General features: G+C 41.0%; 1 protein-coding gene across 1 annotated transcript in view; it reads right to left on the reverse strand.

The window, feature by feature from the left end:
- The window catches only part of SWAP70 (switching B cell complex subunit SWAP70), a 36144-nt gene that overhangs the window by 2296 nt on the left and 9418 nt on the right, over positions 1 to 24430 (reverse strand). Inside the window, exons 3-11 of the mRNA XM_004174426.6 lie at positions 20138 to 20311; positions 12182 to 12409; positions 9506 to 9652; positions 9156 to 9264; positions 7739 to 7920; positions 3832 to 3939; positions 2494 to 2660; positions 1513 to 1711; positions 60 to 156 (exon numbers count right to left, since the gene is read on the reverse strand). Coding sequence (XP_004174474.3) covers positions 60 to 156; positions 1513 to 1711; positions 2494 to 2660; positions 3832 to 3939; positions 7739 to 7920; positions 9156 to 9264; positions 9506 to 9652; positions 12182 to 12409; positions 20138 to 20311 — 1411 coding nt within the window. The remainder of the gene's footprint in view (positions 1 to 59; positions 157 to 1512; positions 1712 to 2493; positions 2661 to 3831; positions 3940 to 7738; positions 7921 to 9155; positions 9265 to 9505; positions 9653 to 12181; positions 12410 to 20137; positions 20312 to 24430) is intronic.

Below are 24430 nucleotides of genomic sequence, written 5' to 3' on the forward strand. Positions count from 1 at the left end.
TATAAGTGCATGAGACAGAATAAATACATATTTTTGTAAGTCTTCCATTGATAACTCACCTGGCTCTATTAGTCGAATCAATCCCTCATGATGAGCTACTTTATCTTTCCAACTCTTGGTGTTGTTAGCTGCTGTTTCCAACTTCTTCTTAACCTCCTGAAATAAGACAGAGCCCACTTGAAAACAACAGCTTTACTCTGTTTTTATATAAAGATACAGCACTTTTTAAACCAAAAGCCAGAACCCATGCTATTTCCCCCAGCCCTCTGTTTAATGTGGAACCATCCTAAGTAATTTAGCCACTACCACCACACCCCCAAAAAAAAAAAAAAAAAAAAAAAAAAAAAAAAAAAAAAAGTTGTCTAACCAGAATCCCAAAGTAACAAGGTTTTATGATAATTTTGTAGCTTTGTAATGAAGCTAGTCTTCATTCTTCAGCCTAGTCTTTTGGGCACTTCTAAATGGAAGGCTAGATTGTGTAATTATTTCTAAAATAATTTTTGTGTGTGTTTTTTGTGTGGTTTTAGATGTCTATTGTATTCAGCAATTCCTTTGGAGTAGTAAATGATGCTTCCCATACAAAAAGCTGAGATGTCACTAAAAAAGAGTCAAGTACTAGCCAGAAGCAATCTTGTGCACTGTGAGATGTAACACCAGCCTGGGAAGTTGTAAAGTGGCCACACTACCCCAGCTGGGCCCTTGCTTGCAGTGAGTGCAGCATTTGTGCTCTGTGCCAGGCTTGTCCTTCAGAGCTCACCCCATAAACACCCTCCCCTGTCAAACACAAACCTAGCCAGGCTTTCTTTCCTGACCTAAATAAATGCAGGATCAACACCTCTCTAGCCCTGGAAAGTGTGCAGCACTTCAGCCTCGGTACTTGCTGGATTCTGGCTCTTGTTTCTTCCATGAACAGTTACTGACCTTCCCCAAAAACACTCAGTAGAGCAGAGAGCAGGCCTGGCTTTTGGGACATGAGGCAGTGCTGCACACTGAGGATCTGAGCTAATTCCTACCTATCCTCAACCTCCATTCACTGCTTAAACACATTTTTGAGGAGTAGGTGTCTACAGTAACACATTGACTTTTCATCTGTAGAAGACAATACTGTGCCATGACATCATCAAAACACTGCAGGAATTACCACCTCGGAAGCAAAATGCACCCAGTTATGGCAGCAGTGGGACTGCACATGAAGTGAGACTGCAGTAGAAGACAAATGTACAGAGTATTTCAGGATGTGACTGAGCTGGTCTGCATGCAAATTGCGACAAAAATAAATAAAAGAGGTTCAGAGGTGTGTCTGAAACAGATCCTCTTCTCAAATGTATCTACTAGTCTAGAAACAGAGTAAAAACTAGGGAAAAAAAAAAAACAAAGAAAAAAACAACCAACCCAACTATCCTACCTATTATAACTTTTGTGCCATACTAACCCATAAAGAAACATAATACTGAAGAACTTCAAATTCAATCTATGGATAAGGATGAGAGGTTGATGACCAGAACAGCTCACCTCATACTGCTCAAGGGCCTCCTTCCTTTCCAATTCAAGTTGTTTCAGTTGCTCCATGGCCACTTGAAGAGCCTGTTCCTTCATCATTCTCTGGTTTTCCAGCTCTTGCTTCTCTGCTTCTGTCATCTGAATGGTCTGTTGCTGCTGCAAATGCCATTTTTCCAGTTCAGCCCTCTTTGCTGTCTCCTCTTCCAGCAATCTGCAACGGGGATTGTGATGTTAAATGCACTTTAACGTAAGTCGTATCTATGCAGGGAAGCCAAATTAATTAATTTTTTCTTTATTCTTTTTTCTTTTTTAAGGGAAGAGAATATTGTTTTTAAAAAAGCTTGGGAAGCAGGGAAAAAGTTATGGTTTGTTGGCTTGCCTTCAGTGTCATGCCAGCAGTGCAAGCAGTCTGACTGTTACAAAGGGCTATTCAGAAAATGTAGTCAATAATGCAAATACACAACACAGAGCCCCAGAAGAAAGAGGCATGCATAAGTTATCTTCATTGTCTTAGGAGGACTGAGTAATATGAAGAAAAAACCCACACTCCACAAAGCCCCTGTAAGAGGAAATTTAACCCTTTATCATTCCTTTTTCCAAATGTATTACAGCAATTTAAACCTGTGATAAAATACAGCAGAAAGTAATTTTTACAGATACTGCTTTATAAAATAAACAGCTGAAAAGCCTGTACAGAGTGATCTCGGTTTTTCACATGCTGACATGCACAACACTTGATGGAAAAATAACTGCACCAGCTTTTCCAAAATTGCTGAGCTTGCCCTCTGCTAAAAGCTAATACTCAGATATATTTTAAAAATCATCAACAGCAGCTTCAGCCTTCATAACTTAAGGAAAAATAAAATCTACCCTGTGTTTGGACTTGAAGGTAGTTGCCCATTCCAAGAGGCAAGCAGTCATTAATAGCAGGGCACAGGTACTCACTGTTGGCAGGGGGAGCTGAAACACTTTTCCACCTGGCTAAAGCCATACCTGGCCTGAAGTTTCCTCACAGTCTCTTCATCTTGACGTGCCTGTTTCTCATCCTCCAATGCCTCCTGTAGCTGTTTATACATTTCTTCCAGTTCACGTACTCTTTGTAAATACTGTTCCAGTTCAGATGATTTCTGAGCAACCTGCTCTTCCATTTTTTGTCTTACCTAGCAGGATAAATTTGGGACACATGAGCTACCATTCAACTCAGGTTTCCAATTTTTGAAGGAATTGCCAGGTTTCCCTCAGGCCATGTTTTCAGAGACAAACTTCTTCCTGCTGACTGCAGAGCAGAACTGATAAAATTGAGGCTAGATCTGCAGACGTGGAACTAAGAGCATTTAAAAAAATAAATAATAACACAGGCTACTTATAATTACCGACTTCCCGCAGCACAGGATTTCTACAGGGGTTCAAACCTAACTTCAGTCAGCTTGATCTTCTTTCTTAGTTTACAGATACACAGCTGAAGGAAGAGAAGGGTTGTAGAGAGGCCAGACATGAAGGTCAGGCTGCTTTAATGGCACTGTTTTCACACCCCCCTTGGCAGCAGTGTATCTCACACACTTATGTCTCTGGATGATGGCACAGGCTGGATAAAGGGGGCTGGCATGTCCTGCCCCACTGGTCTGCAGGCTGCTCCCCTCAGCTGACCCAAATCCCAGTGACCCAGAAAGGGACTGTATTCAGGAATTCATGCTCAGCCCATAAAGCAGCACTGTGTGCATTAATGTCCTGAGATGTCCCATCACATCACTTTTTCTACTTCTTTTCCCCATCTAACAGAACAACCTGACAAAGCCCCTGAAGACTGAAAATCAGTTATTCGGGGAATCCTCAGCGTAGCTGAATAGTAACAGTATTGTAAAGCAGCAATATTTCTTTATTTTTTATATTTATGTGTGTGTGTATAGCTGTAAAAGAACACACAGCATAAGAAAGCAATAGTTCTAGGAACACATAAAATGCATTTTTATTATGCCTGATTCATTTTGCTTATTCATACAGCAAGTACTGGCCTCAGGTTCTCCATCTCTGAAAACTGCAAGGAGAACTTCAGTCTGCATTTATCCTTCAAGCAGTCTATTTTCCCCCAATTTTCCAATCATATTTAAACCCTGAATGTTGTACAAATTGTAGCCAAGCTGATCCAGTATTTGAATTCACCAGTAAAAATATTTTAATCCTACATCTCAAATAAATGCAACACAGATTCCATTCTCCAGCCTCCTGCAAAATCTGTAGAATCCTTTCAGTGGCTGCCTGTGAGGGGAAGCCCTTGCTGAACACGTGGCTCCCTATGTGTAATAGCAGCAAAACCCCTCGTGCACTACTCACCATTTTTTCTCTCTCCAGCTCCAAACTGAAGCGATCTTGTAATTCAACTTGAGTCTGAAGCCTTTTCTTCTCCTCCTCAGCAGCACGAGCAGCTGCTGCTTCCAGTTGCTGGAAGAGAAGGGTGGGGGGTAGGGGGAAGAAAGGAAGGAAAAAACCAATTTGTCAAAACTAAATTATTTTGAGGGAACGGAGCTTTATTTAACAATTTTTGGTTAAAAAAAAAAATGTAGGAAGCCTTCAAAAGCATCAAAGCATCAGTCTGGATTTTTTTAATGTCTGAGATTATTCACAGCCTTTAAACATAATTTACTATCTTGATTGTTTGCAAGACAATTTTAAATTTACCAATGAAAAGGTGAAGGTCACCTGACTATCTCCAAGCTTCCTCTGAGTCCTGCTTTGCTCAAGTGATAGAAATCACTGTATTTCCTCCTCTACTTCAACAGGATAGAAAACTATCACAAAAAAGCACATCTCAGGCAGGACTGCCTACGACTTCCAATAGGGACAACATGCCAGCAAGCACAGAGTTCATACAGAAACAGAAATGAGAAGCACTGAATTGCCATGGGAAAGCAGAAGTGTCAGGAACTTTGACTAGAATAAGTGATTGTGCTATTGTGAATCATCCCTCTAACATCCCCTAAACTGCCAAGTAAGGTAAATAAAATCCTAGTCCATAATCATCCCTTGAAATTAGGAGGAATATTAGCTAGGGCCTGGGAAACAGCTGCCAGTACTTTCCACTTCTTGCATCTTATTTTACTTTTGTTGCATTTTGATTTCACAAAGACAGTGGTCACAGTTTTTCCTTTTGTCAAGATTTCAATCCCCACAAGGTTAGAAATCTTCAAGCATCAGCCTAAACTTTACCAGTAGTGAAAACAAAACCATTTTTTCACAAAATTTTCCTAAGAAACTTACCTGATTTTTTTTTTTTTTTTTTTTAGTATGCTGGGCCTGTGGAAATTGCTTCCACAGACCTTTGGTAAGAGCAGGGCACAACATAAAGATGACACGGACATGGAGCAAGCCCAGAGAAGGTGACACTGGGACAGGCTGTCCAGAGAAGCTTCATCCCTGTGGATGCTTCATCCCTGAAAGTGTTGAAGGCCAGGTTGGATGGGCCTTTAAGCAACCTGTAGCGGAAAGTGTCTGCCCACAGCAGGGGGACTGGGACTGGATGATCTTTAAGGTCCCTTACAAACCAAACCTTTCTGTGATTCTGTCATGCTCCTGAAGGCACCACATTTAAACCATGCTCCCTCACCAACCTAGATGAACTAAAGAGATGCCCCAATGATTAAAACTGCCAAGCTAAAACTTTCACTCTTTTACATGCTTGTAAAAGCACGTAAACCATGTTACCACTCTGGTCTCAAATAGAGGGGAAGAAGTGAAGGAGAAGGCTCGAGTTTCTGGGTTTATGTTGCAGAACACAGCACAGAACTGCTCTCCTTTGCAAGACTTAAATGATGCCAGTGTTTTAGAAGCAGCATTCTTCCTCTGCCATGACATTCAAAAGCATGTAATTATAGTCAAATCCAAGATGCCTATTTAAGTAAAATCTCCTCTAGATTTTCTTCCCTGCTCTGAAATTAAACAAACATTGCCAATACTGAGCTGAGAGGGCAAACATGCAGAGTCACAGGCAAGGGTGGGTGCCAGGCCATGGCCAGAGAGCTCAACAAGAAAGTGATCTTTGTCCACTCAGTATCAGCAACTTCCTGCTTCATCCACCAAAGCTGCTCCTAGCAGGTAAGGTTACTGAGAACTCTGCACTTCAGGGAAAAGCCACAAGTGTTGGAGGGGGGAGAGAACAGGAACACACCATTCCAGCAGGCACAGACAGCACAGAGTCTCCAAAGCCCATGCAAGATCCCAAACCGAAACAGAAAGGGTGCACACGTCCTGTGCATGCTCTCACACAAGGAAAAACTTACCTTCCTGTCTGTTCAATGTGCACATGTCAAAATTCCATTTAAAAATATGAAAAATATCTGTTTTAGACAAAAGCATTTACTCTTTTGGAATACTCTACTGCAGGAGCTACCAGAAAACAAACCAGTCCCAGAGTGCACTTTGGCAGATGCTGCACAAATGGTGGATCACTGCCATCAGCAGCAAATCAACCTCTGAGCTTCCCACAACAATCCAGTTTCCTGAAGCATTTACAAAGCCTTTTCCTTGAAGAACAGTTTTCTAACTAATCAAACCCTTTCAGTTCCAACCTAGGCAAAGTGCAGTAGTTCATGTCAGAGCCTAAGATACCTTCCTTGAGAAATCATTTTAACCCAGCCCACTTCAAAAGATGCTTCTGGCCACAACTCTCTTTAGTTTACCCACTGTTCTTTTTATGAAACTGCCTGGAGCCTGCCAACATCCTACTGCTCCTTTAGGATTGCTCTCATGTTGTTTTCTCCCCTAAATATTTTTCCATAAAGCAAACAATGCAGAAATCCCACCTTATGATTTCTGTTAACATGTACATTACTTACCAGTAGACGGTAACATAGGCTATCCTTTATTGTCTAATTTGCATTCTGAATCTCAAACACATGGTAGACTACAGGTGCCAAAATTAAATTTTAAAATGGTTTTCCACTGTCAGATTCTATTTAAGGCAAACAGAGTAATACCTACAGCAGGACTGTCAGTACAAGACTAATTTTAAAAAAGACAAATTTCCTTTTCCACAAATTGTGACAACGACAAGACTTAAAAATGTGGGGGCTTTTATTATTTTACTTGCTTTCTAGACTCAAAACCTTTCATTCCCTCAGAATATTTATAGCTGCAAAGATCACTGAAGTTTTTTCTAAGGGCTAAAACTGGTGGGTTTTATTTATGAAAAACTCAAGCAATGATGCAGATTTGTCCTAAATGGGAATGCAAAAGAGTTACATTAATTTAGGGAGGTAGTGGAGACATGTAGAGTAAACAAAGGAAGACCTGGATTGCTCTAGCAGGAGGGACTCAGCAGCCAAAATCTAAGGCAGCAAGTGGGGAGGGTTTGAATTAGAATATTGGGTTCTACGCTGTTTTCAAGGCACACTCCACACTAAAAGCTCTCACAGGAAGAAAAGCCACATCTTTTGTTTTTAAAGATAGAAATTATAGAAATTAATCTGTGGGAAGAGGACAGCGCCCATTAACATACAAATAACATAACAAAACTTGGGGAAACTATAGAAGCAAATCTTCATGGAAAGCCACAGATTTGACAGACGTGCCTGACAGAAAAGGAAAACAAAACCCCAAAAGCAACTGAAGATATTGGTCTGTTGCAGCATTTCTGAGAGAGAGAAGGCATGATTTATGTCTGGAGTGAGAATTGAGCTACCCACTTAGACTAGGCCCTGATAAGCGGCCTTGACGGGGCCTAGAAGCCTTTGATGCAGTGAGAATTCAGTTGTGGCACAGTTAGAAATTATTTTAAGGTAACTACAAAGTAATCAGCTATTAGAGTGTAAAGTAGAGTAAAGCTGCAGTGTGAAAAGCCTGACCATCTTAAGGCAAAGGTAAACAATGTTAGCATGCCAATCAGAGTGCCTTTGTAAACTGTAAACTATATAGAAGTGTATAAAAACTGGGAGAACGTAGCATTAATCATATTGGTTGGATGTGCGTTCTGTCCTGTCCAGCTTCCCGTTTTATGAGGTCCCTGGCTTTGCCTATCCGCAGTTGCCATCTAGGGCTGGCAGGCTCTTCTCCACCAGCCTGATGTCAGGCCTGATATCAGCACAGATGTGCTGACACCTCCAATGTGCCCGATATCAGCACAGATGTGCTGACACCTCCAATGTGCCCAATGTCAGCACAGAGCCGCCCAGCTCCGCTGCAAGAAGCCCAGTTCAGCCACAGGGAGTGAGCTGTGGGCTGGAAGCCCGGCAGCTCCCGGTCCTACCTTGCGCACGGTCTCCAGCTCCTTCTGCTTGTTCTCGTTGGCCGCCTGCAGCTCCTTCATCTGCCGCTCCAGCTCCTCCTGCTCGGCCAGCAGCTTCTGGCGCAGCTCCTTGCGCCTCTGCCGCGCCTCCTTGTGCGGAGCAGGGCTGCCCGCCCGCAGCAGGCTCACCGTGCTCTGGATGGCTGCAGGGACAGCGAGAGAGCACTGTAAGGGGAGTGCTGAACTTTCTGGGTGGACTTTGTGAAGGGACTGACAGTGCTGTGCTGGCTGTTGGGTTGGGGATTTTTGAATGTATTTTTAAATCAGAAAGCGCTGTTGTCAGTTGTCCTAATTCTCATCAGGCTGGCTGTCGACACAAACCAGGAGTGAAAGATGCTTAGCTCTCAGTACTGGCTGCGTGCCACAAGGATAAGGTCTGGCAATTCCACTGCATTATGTCAATTCCAATATTGACTTCTATGGACATTTGAGTTACTCATACACCCAGCTGCAAGAAAAACCCCCAACACTTGAGGATTTCTTACTACCTAGACTCAGTGACTAACCAAGGAGCAAGGTGTTACCAATCTTCCCTAGAGCCAACTTTAAACCCTGAATTCTTACAGATACTCCAAGGGAAAACTTTCTCGCAGTAAGACAGTAGCTCTCATTCACTTACATGCAGTGACAAAATATTTGAGACAGCAAACCTGATGATTTTTGTATTTTATTTGGTATTTTATTCACATACCACAGCATTGAAAACAAGTCCCCTTTTGACTCATTCATCATATTTTGGTGCAATGAAACACATGCTGTAGCTAAAGAGGGAAGTGCAAATGAAAGCCCACAGCTCCAAATATTTTACTGCTGCACATTCTTCAATGGCACTGGAAACAACAACTTTGCAAGGGCTTCTACCTCACTCTGCTGATGGATGTACCCATCACATATCTGGGAAGGTCTCACAGGAGGGATACCTTCACTGTGGGAATAGAAAAGCAAGCCCTAATTCCCAGCTTTATGCTCAGCTCACTAAACCATATTACTTCAAGCAGAACTGTACAACCAAAGCCATTATTTTACAGTGCCAACATGAACAAGGTTTCCCTTTCTCCCCAAAAGCAACTATTTACAATGTTGCTTCCCTTCCCCATCCCTAGAAGTACAGTCAGTATAAAAACCAACAATAATAACCATTTCCTTTTGGTTATGGCTGCCTGAATTGACAAAATGACAAAATGTTTTGAATGACAAAAACTGTTTTCCCTTATGTGGATCCTTAGTTCTTCCTGCATCTCAGATGCCTTAAAGATCCATGTGCCCAAAACAGAGATCGAAAAATCACAAGACCAAGAATTTCAAACTTGAGCAAAGCACTGCTGTAAGAATTCCAGTAACCTTAACTTTCACATAACTAGCATTTTTGAAACCTCACCTTGAATCCATTCCTGCTTCTTCTTTTTATCAGAGGCACTGATCTCAAAGGTTTTATCAAGACATTTTATGAGAAAAAGGCATTTCTTTCCATCTTTGTCAGGCAAGGCCTAGAATGGGTAACAATAAAGATTAGCTTTGCAAACACTGAAATCTAAGTTACAAAGTCAAACAGCATCTATGCACTTAGACACAAATACCAGCACTAAGAGCCTTTATTAAAAGGGTGTTTATGAACTGGGGGAGTCATATGAAGTAAAAAAAGCTCTGTTAAAGATACGAGGAATCCATCCCACAAAAAAAGAATTAATTCTGATCTTTAGAGACATATAGTTTTTGGACTGGTTTTACCTCTACACAGCAGTTGCCATCCAGTATGATATCTCCCTTCTTGTCCTTTAAATCTTCACTTACATAGTAGGAAATAATGTTGGGTTTTAACACAAACCATCGTTCCATCCAATTTTTCCGTTTGTGACCTTTTTTCAGCATGTAGCCCTGTTAAAAGCAACAGAGCAGCTGAAATGCCTGGCCTCTGCTGAACCATCTGGTCTTTTGGTTATGTAAAGGTGTAAAGACCCAACAGAGCACACAGAAAAGTTACCTCATAGCCCCAGATACTTCCAAAGTTAGCCAGTATTTCAGCTGTACCTTCCATTTCTTTAATCAAATTCCCCAGATACTTACATACTTTTGTCTGACATTTAACTTCCAAAAAAAGTCAAATCACAGAGGAAACTGAAACACCAACATCAATATAAGCTATGAACAAGCCATATAGAAAGTATACTCTGTATCCAGAGTATTCCAGGTTAAGAGGATGAAGAAGTTGGAAAGAAGACCACAGAACATTTTTCTGTAATGGCTTTCATCTATAATTTTGATACATGCAAATGTGCTTGTATTAAATAAGTAAATAAATAAATAAATAAAAAGAAATGTGTTGGGGCATATTTAAGCCAAAGATATCTTTCTCTACAGGTCTGAGGGGAAAGAAAACATTCATAACAGCTGAAAAAGCTTTTTTGTTTAAAAAACAAATGAAACCATACAAAAACCCAAGCCACTCCCTACACATACAGCTTATCTGTGCTCAGCTTTTCTAGCCACTGAAACAAGTCCAGAGCCAAGGCCGTGCCTATCCCCAGGTGCCATCCCACTCCCTTGCTCCAAACCAGGAATGCACAGCTTTGTCTGCCGCCCCCATACTCGGCTCTGAGCTCTGGGTGCTTGCAAGGCCACGTGAAGGACTCCTGCAGCTTCAATCTTTCAAGCTTTGCACAATCTAAGTCATAGCCGTTTTTTTTTTTTTTCCTTCCTGACTTACCAAATTTGCTTTCAAAGCCAAGTCAGACTAATACTTTCCCCTCAAATTTCTGCAACATCTTTACCTATTATTTAAGTATCAGCTACTTTTCACTTTCCAAGAATCTACTGAGAGATCTTGAAAAGCAGGAGTTTTTTCACACTGATCATCACACAGAGGACACATCTTTCAGAACACTAAATATCACAAATTTAACTATTGCTGCTGCCCTCTGTAAGCCTTAGAGATCCAGGATGTGTTCAATAAAAAGAGTAGCACAACACTTGTTTATGAGACCATGTGTCATTAATGAATACCTTAAAGCAATTATGTGATTACTGCAATAAACAGGACAATTCTGTGAACCAACAAGGTATCAGGATACTGAAATCACACAGAATTCTGCCCTCCACCAGGCCAATAACTGCCCAAACTGCCCAGAAGGCACAGGGCCAAATCTTGACACAAACTATTTTTAAGTGTCAAGGAACCATTCAAAGGCACTCAGACATCCTTGAGATAAAAGCCCAGGCACCCAGAGAGGAAAGAAAGGAGACACAAAACAAAAAAAAAACCAAAAAAAAAAAACCAAAAAAAAGGTGTGGGGGAAGACACACAATGCAGTATCAAAACTGAAAATAAAAAATAAATCCAGTTTCCTCACAAGTTTCAAGTAGGATTGAACTGACACTGGTTAATTTATTTTCATGGTACCAAGCAGAATTACTTCATTTTGCCCTCAACTGACTTCATGTGTGTGTGTGTCCCCAGGCCTCACCTCCAGCAGTTAACAAAAATAGACTTTTGCATTGTTCTGTGGGTATTCTGGAAGAATTTCCTGTGCCAAGACCTTCTGATGTTTCTTCAGAACAGCTTAGGAAGGGCTGCCAAGAAAGCCTTTGTTTCTCTCCTCACCAAGAAATCAAAGATGAAAAAAATTCTTTTGTCAGGTAAAAGTCAATTTTAAGAGCTCTCTAGGTAAACCCTGCTGTGACCCCTCAGGTCCCTGTGGTAAATCCAATTCCCATGAAAGAAATGCAGTTTTTAAAGGCATTCCTGAACTGATAATCCAGTCACTGGTGATCCGAATAAAGAAGTTTGCTAAGAATACAAAGTCCAGCATGACTTCTGGAGTCTGAGTGCAGGTAAGTAAGTTGTCAGTCATGTAGCCTGCTAAGCAGAACAAGAAGGGACAGCCCTCTGGAGCTCTTCCAGACCTTTTTGTCCTGTTGAAGTGGGGCACTTGAGAAGCCAAAAGACCCTGGTCTGGAGCAGGGTCTTGTTTGAACACAGAGGTGGTGCCCAGCACAGCTGCATTTCCTACAGCACAACTGAAACTACAGAAAAGCATTTCCAAAGACTGAAGGGCTGTCACCAGAACTGACAGTATGATGCAGCTATTCTTTGAGCTAACACACAGCTGGTACTAGTGTAAAAAAAAGTTGTATTTCAAGTCAGAGCCCATGTCTTTCACTTTTTAAAAGAAAGCTCTCCCAAGAAGCAACTCATTCATAATAGTGCTGCAATTACAACAATCTGAATAGCAGAACAATTTATTTTCTAAAAATAAGCTCATATTAAAGAACCCTTATAGATAATTTACCTAATTTCCTCCTGCTCATCATTCAATAGGGTAAAGAAATTTGAGCACAAAATGACCATTTTCTAATTAAAGCAATAAATAAGTCTACTTTAAAACATTAGTTCTCTGTGGTTCTTACCTGCTTGAGTACATCTAGTATGAGCTCATTAAAGACTTCATTGATGGCCATGGACACAGTCTGCCTGTCCATTCCTTTGCTGAACTGCCCACTTCCAATGAGGTCAATCAGCTCCCAAGCAGAAAGACCCTCTCGACTGGTGTTGAGAGCAATCTTGTAATGGTCAAACTGCTCCTGCTGCCAGCCTGCTCCCATTGCTTCCGTGATTTTTTTAAGCAAATATTCAATCTGTGCAGAAACACAAGCAGAAATCCATCATTTGCAGCAAGCATGGGAATCAAGTGTGTCAGAGCTGTAAAGTAAGCTTCTCCTGAGATTCCTATTACAACAAGTTTCCTGTGTTCACATGTAGGCCTCTAAACGTAGGTGGTTTAATTAACAAAGGTTTTAAGCTCATTCTCAGCTGAACTCTGCACTGCCAAGCCCATCCCTCAGCTACTCTCTTCACAGTAAAACAAAGAATTGAACCTGACAGCCTCATTTAATAGTTCAGATTCCTACAGAACACATGGGACCTTCCCTGCAATAGCTTCCAGACTGTGATGACTGAAGCGTGAGAAAGCGAGGAGTTTCAGAAAGTATTTTGTAAGCAGAAAGCAAACAAATAACAAAAAAATAAGAAAAGAAGGTTTGGACTTCTTTTTCTAGTTTGGACAAGAAGTGAAATGAAAAACGACCAAGGTATGATCTATACCTGACCCCTCTCCTCTAGCTCTCAAGCACTCCATCCCGGGACACAATCCTGACAGCTGCATCAAAAGAAATAAAAGAACATATCTTTCACATCTGCTTTTGTTTCCCAGATAAATTCTCCTTGTCCTTTAATCTTTCATCACTCTGTAAGCATTACCATACGCAGGATAGTAACACCAGCAACACTGGTCAAAACGAACACAAGAATGAAAAAGTAGTAAAGAAGGCTGAGGCTCTTTAGTCTGTTTTTTTTATGTTGGTTTTAAACTCAGCAATGTTCATTTGCAGTATTTCAAAGTAAACCCATCCACAGCTTTGAGCACATGCAAAATGCTTTTAATGACTCTTTAAACAAAACAATTGGTGAGGGCCTTTCTGCCACAGCTCAGAGTCACCTTTTAGCTGGTCTAACAAGCTTTGGAGTCTCTACACAAGAGATCTGAGAGTACAAAGAAATTAAGAAGTGTTTTTGTCCTCCACACATTTCATCACAAGGACTTTCAAGCATGAATATATTGTGGCTGCTGTTTCTCTCTCTTCCAATGGGCACACCCTTCCTTTCCCCCTGTCCATGGTCAGGAAACAAAAGTGTGCAGTGGAAGAGAAAACCCCAAATTCACCCTGCAGATGGATGTGCTTTTCCCACTATTTCAGCTCAGTATTCCTGATGTCACAGCCCCTGCTCCAGGGGCATGTGGGTAATGCTGCAGCAAAAAGCAGAAACTGCAAAGTTGCTGCAGCACCAGGAGGAAAGCTCCTGTTCCACTGAATGAACTGGAAGTGCACACACTTCCAAGTTGTGCCTGTCACATCCTCCTCAAGTCTCTCCTAGGAGAAGACAGCCCAGCCAGGCACAAAATATGCCTCCAGAAATTGTAGAGAGCATTATTTTTCATGTCAGCTTTACCAAATAAGACACTTCAATAAGTTTTAGCTCCTCGTGCAGTTCTTACTAGCAAAGATATGGTCTAACAGAGGCCTCTGCAGAAGTGGCATTCAAATTCACAGTCTTTAAAATAAGCTTTGCTGATTTTCACTCTCCAAAATCCTTTAGTTAAGAAGACAATTCAAGGCTTTCAAACACTGACTACCATAAATCCTCAGTATTCAGTAAAGGGCAGGAAGCAGCTTACTTCCTACTCCAGACATGTTTTATAGACAAAAAAAAAAACCAACCCAAAAAAAGCCTTCACAGAGTGCAAGAACAGGAGCACTGAAAAGCTTTTTCAAAGCAAACCTCCTAAAACCTTGATTTTTTAACATGTGTTCAAAATACATTCTGCCACTCTGCCCATTCCCTTTGAGTAACATCAATTCTGAACTATGATCCTGGACTTTAACTGGAAGTAAAGTTAAAATAACTCAATTAGGTAGATAATATATCTGCCAAAATGCTACACAGTAATAATAATTTTGAAAAAAAAAATTAAAAACATGAACTCTAACTTTAAAATGCATTGTTCCAGAATTTCACAACACCTTACACTGCTTCAGGCATGGCAACTTAAGGCATCAAGTTTTCAAATTCCTTTGGTTAATTATCTAAAAGTACCATGTCTCACTTGCAGACAATGGAAAACACGCACACAAGGAGCATACCTGAATTAATTTTTTCCCATTTTTTCCCATAAATCAAATGTGGATCAAACTAATGGTCTGGAAATGATGCAATGCAAAACTCTTGCCTAGTACATGTTATCATATAATACACTAAAAATAAGTCAAAATATTGTTTCCTTTAGTGCTATTTGTACACATTTTATCTTATTTTGGTTCACAGATTAGATTTAACCATTTAAGTCTGTTAACCCCCATCTACAAGTCATTTACACGACTACAAATCTCTTACAACCTCCCTAAAGTACAAAAAATACTCATTATTTTAAACTACATTCACTCTTCTTAAGTGAAAAATGACCTGTGCATGTTACAACTCTATTTCTAAAATTAAGGAAAAAAAAAGTTAAATGCTTATGTTGAATTCAGTCAAGTACATGGCTAACCAAAGTTGCCAGAAAAAGTTTATCTCATCTGTCTGCTCAACAGCAACAGTGACTTTTGCACAGTATGAATATGGAAGTATGAGGTAAATACGAAGATATAAATTGCACCAGTGTGAAAGCAAATAGCAACCACTCATTAGGTGCTCAAATGAGGAACCTCTGAGAGCAAATGACATTTCCCCTCCTCCACAGAGACATGCCAACCTAGCAAATAACTGCCAAAGTCTCCTGTCTCAAATATAAACGACTGTTGTGGATAAAAAGCAAAAGTGAAGGGGCATTTGCTGCTGTTCTGACAGGACCTTGCTTTCAGGTCAAAACTATGCAAAATACAGGTGCAAAACCACCAGGGAGTTGTTAACACTGCATACACCAGTAGGGACCCAGTGGTTCCACACTACCAAAAGCAGCTTCCATCACAAACTTTTCAGCCAGAATTTTGCCAAGAGAAATCAAAAATAATAACAAAGAACAGAGCTCTAACACGAGTCTGTTTGGGAGCTTCTTTCAGAAGGCACTTTCTTTTCCCCATGTTTCAGTTATCTATTTGTTTTCCTTTTCCAGGTATTCCTGCTTTTCACAAATATTTCTGATACATGAGTGGGTCTTTTAGAATGAGAAAAATAATGCTAAGGAGGCCTTCATGCCCAGCAGAGCACAGCAGACAAGGCTATTCTGGCTCACACTATTCAAATAAGGTTTGTGACATTAACAAAGCAGATGTCATAAGTCTACTCACACTGTACAAAATTCTGTGGGAGTCTGTTACTGGGCCACAGCCATGAAAGCAGTCATATCCCCTCTCACAGTCATCATCAACTCCTTTTCCTCATCCTATCAGAACATCATTTACATTTAAGTCAAATTATTTGATTCTTCCTTTCCACCAGCAAAATTGTGTTTGTCATCCAGTGCAAGCCACTACCTTGTTACTTTTCTTCCAAAATTAAATCAGTGTTAAGTGAAATACAGCAAAGGTCAACTCAAGAAACAACCTGCTGTGTGAGCTGAAAACTATTTAACGCAGCAACCAAGGAAGAAGGTAGTGAAATGGGAAGAACTGATGCAAGTCTTCCTAACCAAGTGACTGATGCAAGTGACTAAAAATCTTCCTAACCATTGTCATCAACTTTTAGAGATCATGAGTCAATTTAAACCCCAACACAAGCAGCTTTCATTCTCTTTATATATGTTTTTATGTAATTTCTGAAGGGCCAAGGATCAATTCCCAGTATTTCATTCACTGTTTCAGTTTCTGGTACTAGAATGGAGAACAAGGAAGCAAACATGGTCCTAAAAAACACTCCAGAAGAATCACCACTGGATCAGATTCTCACCTCCCCAGGCTAAGAAAACATCACCTCATTTTGACATGCACAAAAAGCCACACAAGGCTTAGTCCTCTTAGGAGAATTAGAAATGCCATCTGTTAATAAATTTGAAGACTGGAGGACAAGTGAAAAATGACTGTACAAATCTTTCCTCATGGAGCCAAAAGCAGCAAACATGTTTGGCTTATTTGAAACAAACTGTGAAGATGGGATTACAACACTGAGTATGCAGCCTGCAGTGTGTGTGTATATCTCTGAGTTTCACCATGAAGAATGGCCCAGGAACACAACTAACCACACACCACAGCTCTCAGGCGACAAAGCATTCCCAAGGCTGCAGTCACATGTCCAGAAATAAGAAAGGGGAAGTGCTTGAAAACCTTGTTATAAAACAGAAAATGTCTGGTTGAAAAATACCAAGACACACAAATGAGTCTGTAACAACTGTAAGAGGTGACTTTTAAGGAAAGCTCATGACAAAACAGAAATACTTCTCCTCTTATGGATTCAGTTCTTTCCACCTTTTTTCCTTCATTTCATCCTTCTCATGGAAGAGGTAATGCCTGCAAGAGCTGAAGGAAACAAACACTTGGATGTCTGCATCTCAGATGATCTAATGGAAAATCTGGCGGTGGGGAGGGGAAGGAGCTCCCAGCCGGTTCCTGCTTTCTGCCTTGACACGTGAGCACCTTTGCAAAGTAGGCATTCATGGATCTCTGTTCCTTCCCAGCTCTTCTAAGTGCTCTCAGCTGCCCAGCAGCTGGCAGCAGAGGGAACAGTGGAGAGCAAAGCCATTCCCAGCTGTGCCCAGTGCTTCCTGTGGCCACCTGTCTCTGTGTCTGTGCCACCTGACTCCTCCCCGTAACACACGGGGATCCTCTCAAGCTTGAGGTCACATTCCAAAACTGCACACCCCAACCCCATCCCTTCCCCAGACTGGATTTTACAAACCTTAATTCCCTCAGGTGCAGGGCTGACATCCCTTCTTCCAGGGCAGGTGAGGAGCACAGGTCAGTCACTGCTTTCAGCCTGGCCTCTGCTAAACAAGCAACTTCTGGCCCTTGCTTCACCCCCCACTGCTTTCAGATTCTCTCCTGGTACCTCCTTTCCTCACTCTGCTCTTTCTAAAGCTCTTCTGAGCCTGCACCTCTGAATCCTTTCCAAAGCAGCCTCTTTTCCCTTCTCTGGAGGAGCTGCAGCCATCCCCCATTTGCTGCCCATTCAACCCTTGGGCAGGGAATCAAGATTTACACTTTGTAGCTGGGGGTAACAGCCCCGCCACATTCAGCTGTCCAAAAGGAAAGGCCCAGCACAGCAGCACCAGTGCAAAAGTACATGACATGGGCAAGAAGGAAAGACAGCAGCTTCAATATTTTGTCAGCACAGTGCAAATAAGGTGAAACTGCACTCAAGCAGGAGGCTTTTCCAGATATGAGATATTAAATCTATAAAATTACTGCAGAAACCACTTATCTTATTTTAAAAATTACAAAAAGAAAAAAAAAAAAAAAAAAAAAGGAGGAAATTCAGACTCCCAAGCATGTCAAAGAGCAGCTGCTCCAAGGAGGAAGAAAAGGCATCCTTACAGCCACATGAAGTTGTATTAATTTATTCCCTGGAGACCAAAGAAGTCTTGTAATTTTCAAGATAAGATGCAAAAATCTTCAAGGGATCACCCTTCAAAACTGAAAGCATGTGGCGAGTTTCTCAGTTATGTACAAAGTGGAAAAGAAACAAATAAATAAAAAACCAAAACAAAAGCAAACAAGTGGAAGGGAGGGAGGAGGGGAAACAGCCAGATCCCACACAAACAGCTGGATCTCTGAGCCAGAACTGCAGGAGATGGTGTGTTGCAATATTCTCAGCCAAGGATAAGCACAGCAGTGGGGCAGGGCAGGAGAGCCTGCCTGCTCCCTGGGTGGGAAGCTGTAGTCACACATGAGAGGTTTACACTGCTCTCAGCAGAACACCAACAGCACAAACAGCAGTGCTTCCACCCCCCTTCTCCTCTCCTCCACTCCGTAAAAATCCCCTCACTGTATATGTGACCTGCAAGCCATTTTGTCAAAAAGGCAGATACAAAACATACAAAACATCTGAGAAAAAGCAAAACCAGCTGAAACTGAGACTTAGCATTTTTACTTTGGGAATTTCGTGCAGAGAGTAGATGAGTAAATGTGAAATTTTCCAGAAGTACAGAGAACCTGATGCAGGATCAGTGCAAAGCAGAAAGGAGTGTATTCAACAGACAGCATTCCTCCAGTGGCTGATTACATTACCTGTGTGGTCTGAGAGAAGGGGGAGTGAATACAGGCATTGTACATGATAAGAACAGAGAAGCCTTTCTTTGTCAGTCAGGCTCTGTAAGCTTTCTTTAAACAAATTGCACAATTTAAATCTTGCTGTAATCAAGGAGATGTAGACACAGATCCACAATCAGAATTTTTAAAATAATCCAAATAGAAGAGCAATACAGGTTAACCTGGACATTAAGGAGGGGAAGGAAAGCAAACAACAGCACATACAAAATCTGGAAATCAGGAAATTCTCAGCTCAGTGCTGACTCTGCAGTACATCTGCCAACACAGACATGTTCCCATTACCTGGCAGCAGCCACAGAAGGCAGCACCAATCTGGGGCTTCCTTGGTGGAGAAGGAGTGGGGAGCAACATCCCAGAGCTGGCAGGGCTGAAGCATTTAGCCATGCCAGCAATTTAGGAAACGTGAAATGTCTGGCACAGGTAAGCCAGGCTGCACAGCAGGGAACACACTGACACACAAATCCACAGAGATGTAGATTTGAGTCCCAGTTTTGGCATTTATTAGTGACCTACCGAGCCAAATATAGCACCACTAAGAAAGGAGCTGTCTTAGCTCTTATAACCATGATCCCTGTTTCCCAGAATCAACAGAAACAAATGGGAAAGCAAGCAAGAAGACTGTCTCATTTCTCATGGGAATACAGCATTCCAGGTAGGGCCCTGGCATGGGCCAATCTGGCAAAACCAGCAATACGCAGAGTGAAAGTCTCCTGCTAAAAAGTGAGAAAGCAAAACTGAACAGTTTATTTTGTTAGGAGAGCTATCTGTACACGAGGGTTTGGCACAACACCTCCTGGTCCAACAGTAATGTTGTTAGTGGCCTTTTAATCAGACTGTTTTGATCCTTGGCTATTCAACAGCTTGCAAATATTTATTATTCCATCCTCCAGTGCTGAACTGCAAAGCAATGGGATTTGTGTCCACAGTTTTGCAAGGGATTATTTATGCCAACAGTTCTAATCTTTCTGCTTCTCTCCCCACCCATCCCAAGGGGGTGAATAATGGAGATACCAAAATCTCGCTTTAGGGTAAAAATACCTATTTGAGTGCTGTCAATACTTGTGCATTAACTGAATGGATAAAGAGATCCTTCTGGTATTATTCCTTCAGACATTTCAAGCAAGAGTGTTCAGGGGCTGGCTGGTTTTATCAGAAACAGACACCATCAGAAAATTTTGTATTGTCCTCTCCATCAGGAGGGTGACATGAGACTGAAGACTCATCTTGCAAGTCCCAGTAACACAGAACAGATGAAGGCATTTTTTTTTCAGAATCACATGGATCTTGTGAAATTGTAACCACCTATAAGCAAGTGCAGTGATTAAAGATCACATCCATGCATGTCCTGTTTATCCTGTTTAGTCCAGGCTGTTCAAATGACAAACACACAGAACTATCAATATCTCAAGTATCCTGTGGAAATCCCCATATATCCACCCTGGAAGACAGAGAAATGCATCTGAGGCCTTACAATACAAAAAGAAGGGCATAAAAAATTTAAATTAAACAATATTTCCTCTTAAATCTCTACAGAGTACCACACTTACCACAGTTCAACTGGGACACTAGACAAATTGATGTTAAAAAGTTTAAGTTTTTGTTTCTTACCTCCTCAGGTACAATGATTAAAGGGTATTTGTCCTCTGACAAGAAGTTAAAAATAACCCACACTTTAAATGCATCTTCATCACTAATCAGCAAAGGACTTTTAGAGAGGTTCTTTTTAGCACAGAGAGTCCAGCACATCCTGTTGAATTCAACTTTGTCAAAGTTCCCTTGAACCTAAAGAAAGAAATTGAAGAACAACAAAGAAATTGATATGTAAAAATGGCACAGAATAGCAGATATACAAAGTTTATCAGGTTTCATCATACAAAAAGCAGCAAGAAAATTGTAGCTTGCATGAAACACCAAGGCCCAAAATGAGCACTGTAACAACCTGGTCTGACTTCCTGCATGGGGTAAAATAAGGAATTCCTCCTACCAAAACTGACATCCAACCTCCAATTTCTGGTTGAGTTAATTACACTCTGACTCCATGGAAAGGAGTTTACAGTGCACTCTGTGTTTCCTCTAGCACACCAGCTTCCAAACCATCTCCACAACTTAGTTCCAGCTGCCCTCCTATTGCACTGACTTACTGAGATTTTATATAGCAAATTTGGAAACCAGCATAGCCAAATCCACATGTGGATATGCTAAAAGCAATACTGGAGCAACAACTGGGAAGGACCTTTAGTATGTTTTTTACTTCACATTACTCAAGCTAATTCTTGCAGAGTATTTATAAACATGGAATTTTTTTTTTCCTCAAATGCTAATCCACTTAAAACCTTTGCTTTTTCTCAGGCTTGCAAACCTTCACCTCATTGATACAAAAATTGCTCTTGTCATTATCCTTTATCATATCTAGCAGCTGCATCTGTGAATTATTTATATAGGCAAGACATCTAATATACTGTTTTGTTTTTAAACCCTCGTTTAAGTTACACATTAAACCTATTTATTATCTCCCCATAACTTAGAATGCTATTTCTTTACCAATGTGTTACTGATTAAGGCACGTTTGGCACTGTAATGGAAGCCCCTTTGAGATTTTGGAAAACAGATCTAAGAAACAGGTTCTTGTACCTCTTGTGGTAGTGAGACCAGTAATGGTCAGTGATTTTTTTACTGATAAGTCAAACCACAAGACCTCAGCTACTTGAAGAACACCAATGCCTGATTTCCTACCCAGTCTGGTAAGCAGTCAAATATAGTGACCACGCCACACTGGCTCACTCAGTGACAGACATGGGAAGTCAATGAATTGATGTGGGTGGAGGGGAAAAAAGATAAAAAAAGGAAGAAGTAAACAACCTGATGACAAGAACAGTCTCCAGGCATAGAGAGTGAGACTATGAACAAAAATCATTGACTTTGCATGCTTGCAGAGGCCATCAACCTAAGTGGAGATGCAAGAGGCTGTGCTTTGAATGAGGAGGCAGCTGTAGGTACCAGAGCTGCTCCAGGCACAAGTTCAGCATCTGTCTCATTTGCACAAGAAACACGGATCCCTTTGGTGGTTGGATCTTAAATGAAACACTGGCTAAACGAACAAACAGCCTCTGGATGAAGGGCTAGAAGTCAGGATTCCTTCTTCTCCATTCTATTGGCCACCACTTCACTCCTTGGCTACTCCTGCCTGCGCTTTTTCTGTGTCCTCTCCACCCTGCCCAATGAACCAGGACTTCTTTTCTCAAAGTGCTTTTCCCCTGCTGACAGTGAGCAGCTCCACCTTGGAAATGTGCTGGTGGTGCAGGGGTTCTGCTACCACAGCAAAGCAGGACTGCAGCACCTCAGACACTCCTGTCAAAGCCCAGGTCACCTGCAGCACGTCCCTGCCACCAGGACTGTGCACCAGGAGGTTTCAGAACCATTTTACCACAGGGGAAGAGGTCTCACAGTGCCAGCAATCCCACTTTAGATATGTAAGTCCTTTTTTCAGAATCCAGATTTGGTTCTGAAATGGACTTTGTGGGGTCCACATGTCAACCGGAACAGAGACACCGGGAATTATTCAGGACAGTAATTACATCAGCACACAAGCCCTGGCTCTCCAAAATTACAGTTCCAAAAATATAACAAGCATTGGTAGTGTAACTTGCATTCATGAAGTTGTCTGGAAGATGAGATAACCTGAGGTTTGAACAATGTCCTTCTTTGTCTCCCCTCACCAAGACTCTTCTCTGCTCTGAACAAGGCCTGTTGTAAAATACTACCACTGCCATCATTGAAAGGGAAACATTTCCAATTGGTATTTAAAGATATACATTGCAAATAATAGAACATGCTAAAATATGGTTAAGGAACCAAGTAAAACAAATTATGAAGACACTATATTGGCAAATCGCAGCTCCCTCCTGGAAGGGACACTTACGGAATAAGACAGGTTTTGTTTCATATGCAAGAAAACTCTAGATACATCTATCTTCGGAGTAACAAGATGCATAACATTGGAAATCATCAATCAGATTATACTAATTACTCAAATCATTTATTGAAATTACCTATGTGAATAAAGGAAATTAGTTGCAGCAAATGTACCTCACCTAACTACCTTGCCTTTCTTCACAATTGTCCCTTTCTTGATGATTCCTTAGTTCTATATAAGGAAGCTTTATTGCAGAGTAAGTCAGCACCAAAACCTAAAAAGTTACAACTGCATTTAAGCGTACAACATAAGTTATTTCCAAAGGTTACAAAGTCCTCTCAATAAAATTCTAAGTCACAGTTATACAATTATTTTAAAAGAAATTTAAGAAATCATTCATAAAATATTTATGAACGTCTTAAATCAAAATATGTTAAGATTAAAAATCCTTTATTGAGCCAGTGGCTCTTGCTTGAATTTGCTGTAAGATGCATGACTGGAAATTGAGAACTTCCTGTGTGTCTGGGGTGTAAAGCATCACTCCTTCTTTAGTAGCTTTGCTATACTAACAGCGATTTTTCTACAATCACCCCATCTAAAATAACAGATTAGGCCTTGGAAAAAAAAAGAAGGAGTTTCTTGTTTGCTTCTTTTTGTTTCTTTGTTTTAAACAAAGGAGACACGCAATGAATCAGTGACTTCATCCCACTGCATGTTGTCTTTTGGCACTGATGTAAACTCATCTCTAAAAGAAGAGAAGTCACAGACAAGATTTTTCCTGTCCAAAAAGACAGCCTTCTGTCCAAACAACTTCACTAATTTTCTTGTTTACAAGTATTTAGTCGAGATCAAATAACATAAAGTTACAGATAATTTAATCCTGTTCCTTAACACTTTCATCTTTTAAGATTAACTGGTGATATGGATATATCACAGGCAATGACTGGAAGCCAGATCAGTATATGAATAAAACAAAACAAGAAATTATACACAGTCATGCTCTTTCCTTTCATACCTTCTTACTTACATAGCCAGGTCTGTCATTTCCAGATAAAAGTGTTACTTAAATGCAATTTTGCTTTTCATTTCCATAACTATCCTCCCTAGAAATGCCCTTTAACAATAAAGCATTTTTATACTTGAAAAAGCCATACATATCTCTTTTGGGTTTTCTTTACTTAATGGCTTGCTACTATCTACAAAGAGTATTAACCCACCGTGGTTCAGCCCCTCCCACTGTAATCCTTTGGTCAAAATAAATTAAGGTGTTTTCTTTTTTCCCAGAATTTGGAAAAAAAGACTGCTTGGTCTCCACATGATCTCAGACAGCCCAAATGAAGCAGAAAGGCTGTCACAACTTCTTAGGGACAAAGCAGGATTCTGCAGCATCAAACAACCAAGACAATAATGAGGTACCTTTACATGTCTTAAAGGCCAACAACTCCCACACCATCAAACAGGACACTCTTGGGGTGTCTCTCATGCTCTTTGGGTATGAGAGAAACACAGACTAGAGAAGCAGAGAAGATGATCAGTCTTTGTTAGATATAAGCTGCCAGATTGCATTATATGTATCATATTTTCCACCACTATTAAAGGAAGGAGCAGAAATCAGCAAATGGGGCTGAGGAGTTTGCATCTTCTGCAATTGCTGCATTGGACTTCTGGGCAGTATGTCTGTTCAGGACTTCTTCACATAACAAAAGAGAGCAAACAGCTGTGTGTCTCTGCAGCCACAACATCAGAGTTTGAGGGTTTCTGGGGCTGGCCCTCAAGTGTACAAGAAATCAGTGGTGTTGAAGCTGATGTTTCTACCATCATGTGAGCTGCTTTTGCTGTTCAGCCCAGTACATGAACAGAGGACAGAAAAAAAGCAGGAAGATCATTGTTTGGGGCTTCCTAACTTTCTAATCCAGTGACCACCTATTTTAGAGCACGATGGAGAGGAGGGGAGAGGAGGGGAGAGGAGGGGAGAGGAGGGGAGAGGA

This window comes from Taeniopygia guttata, chromosome 5 (assembly GCF_048771995.1).
Source record: "Taeniopygia guttata chromosome 5, bTaeGut7.mat, whole genome shotgun sequence".
NCBI classification, from domain to species: Eukaryota; Metazoa; Chordata; class Aves; order Passeriformes; family Estrildidae; genus Taeniopygia; species Taeniopygia guttata.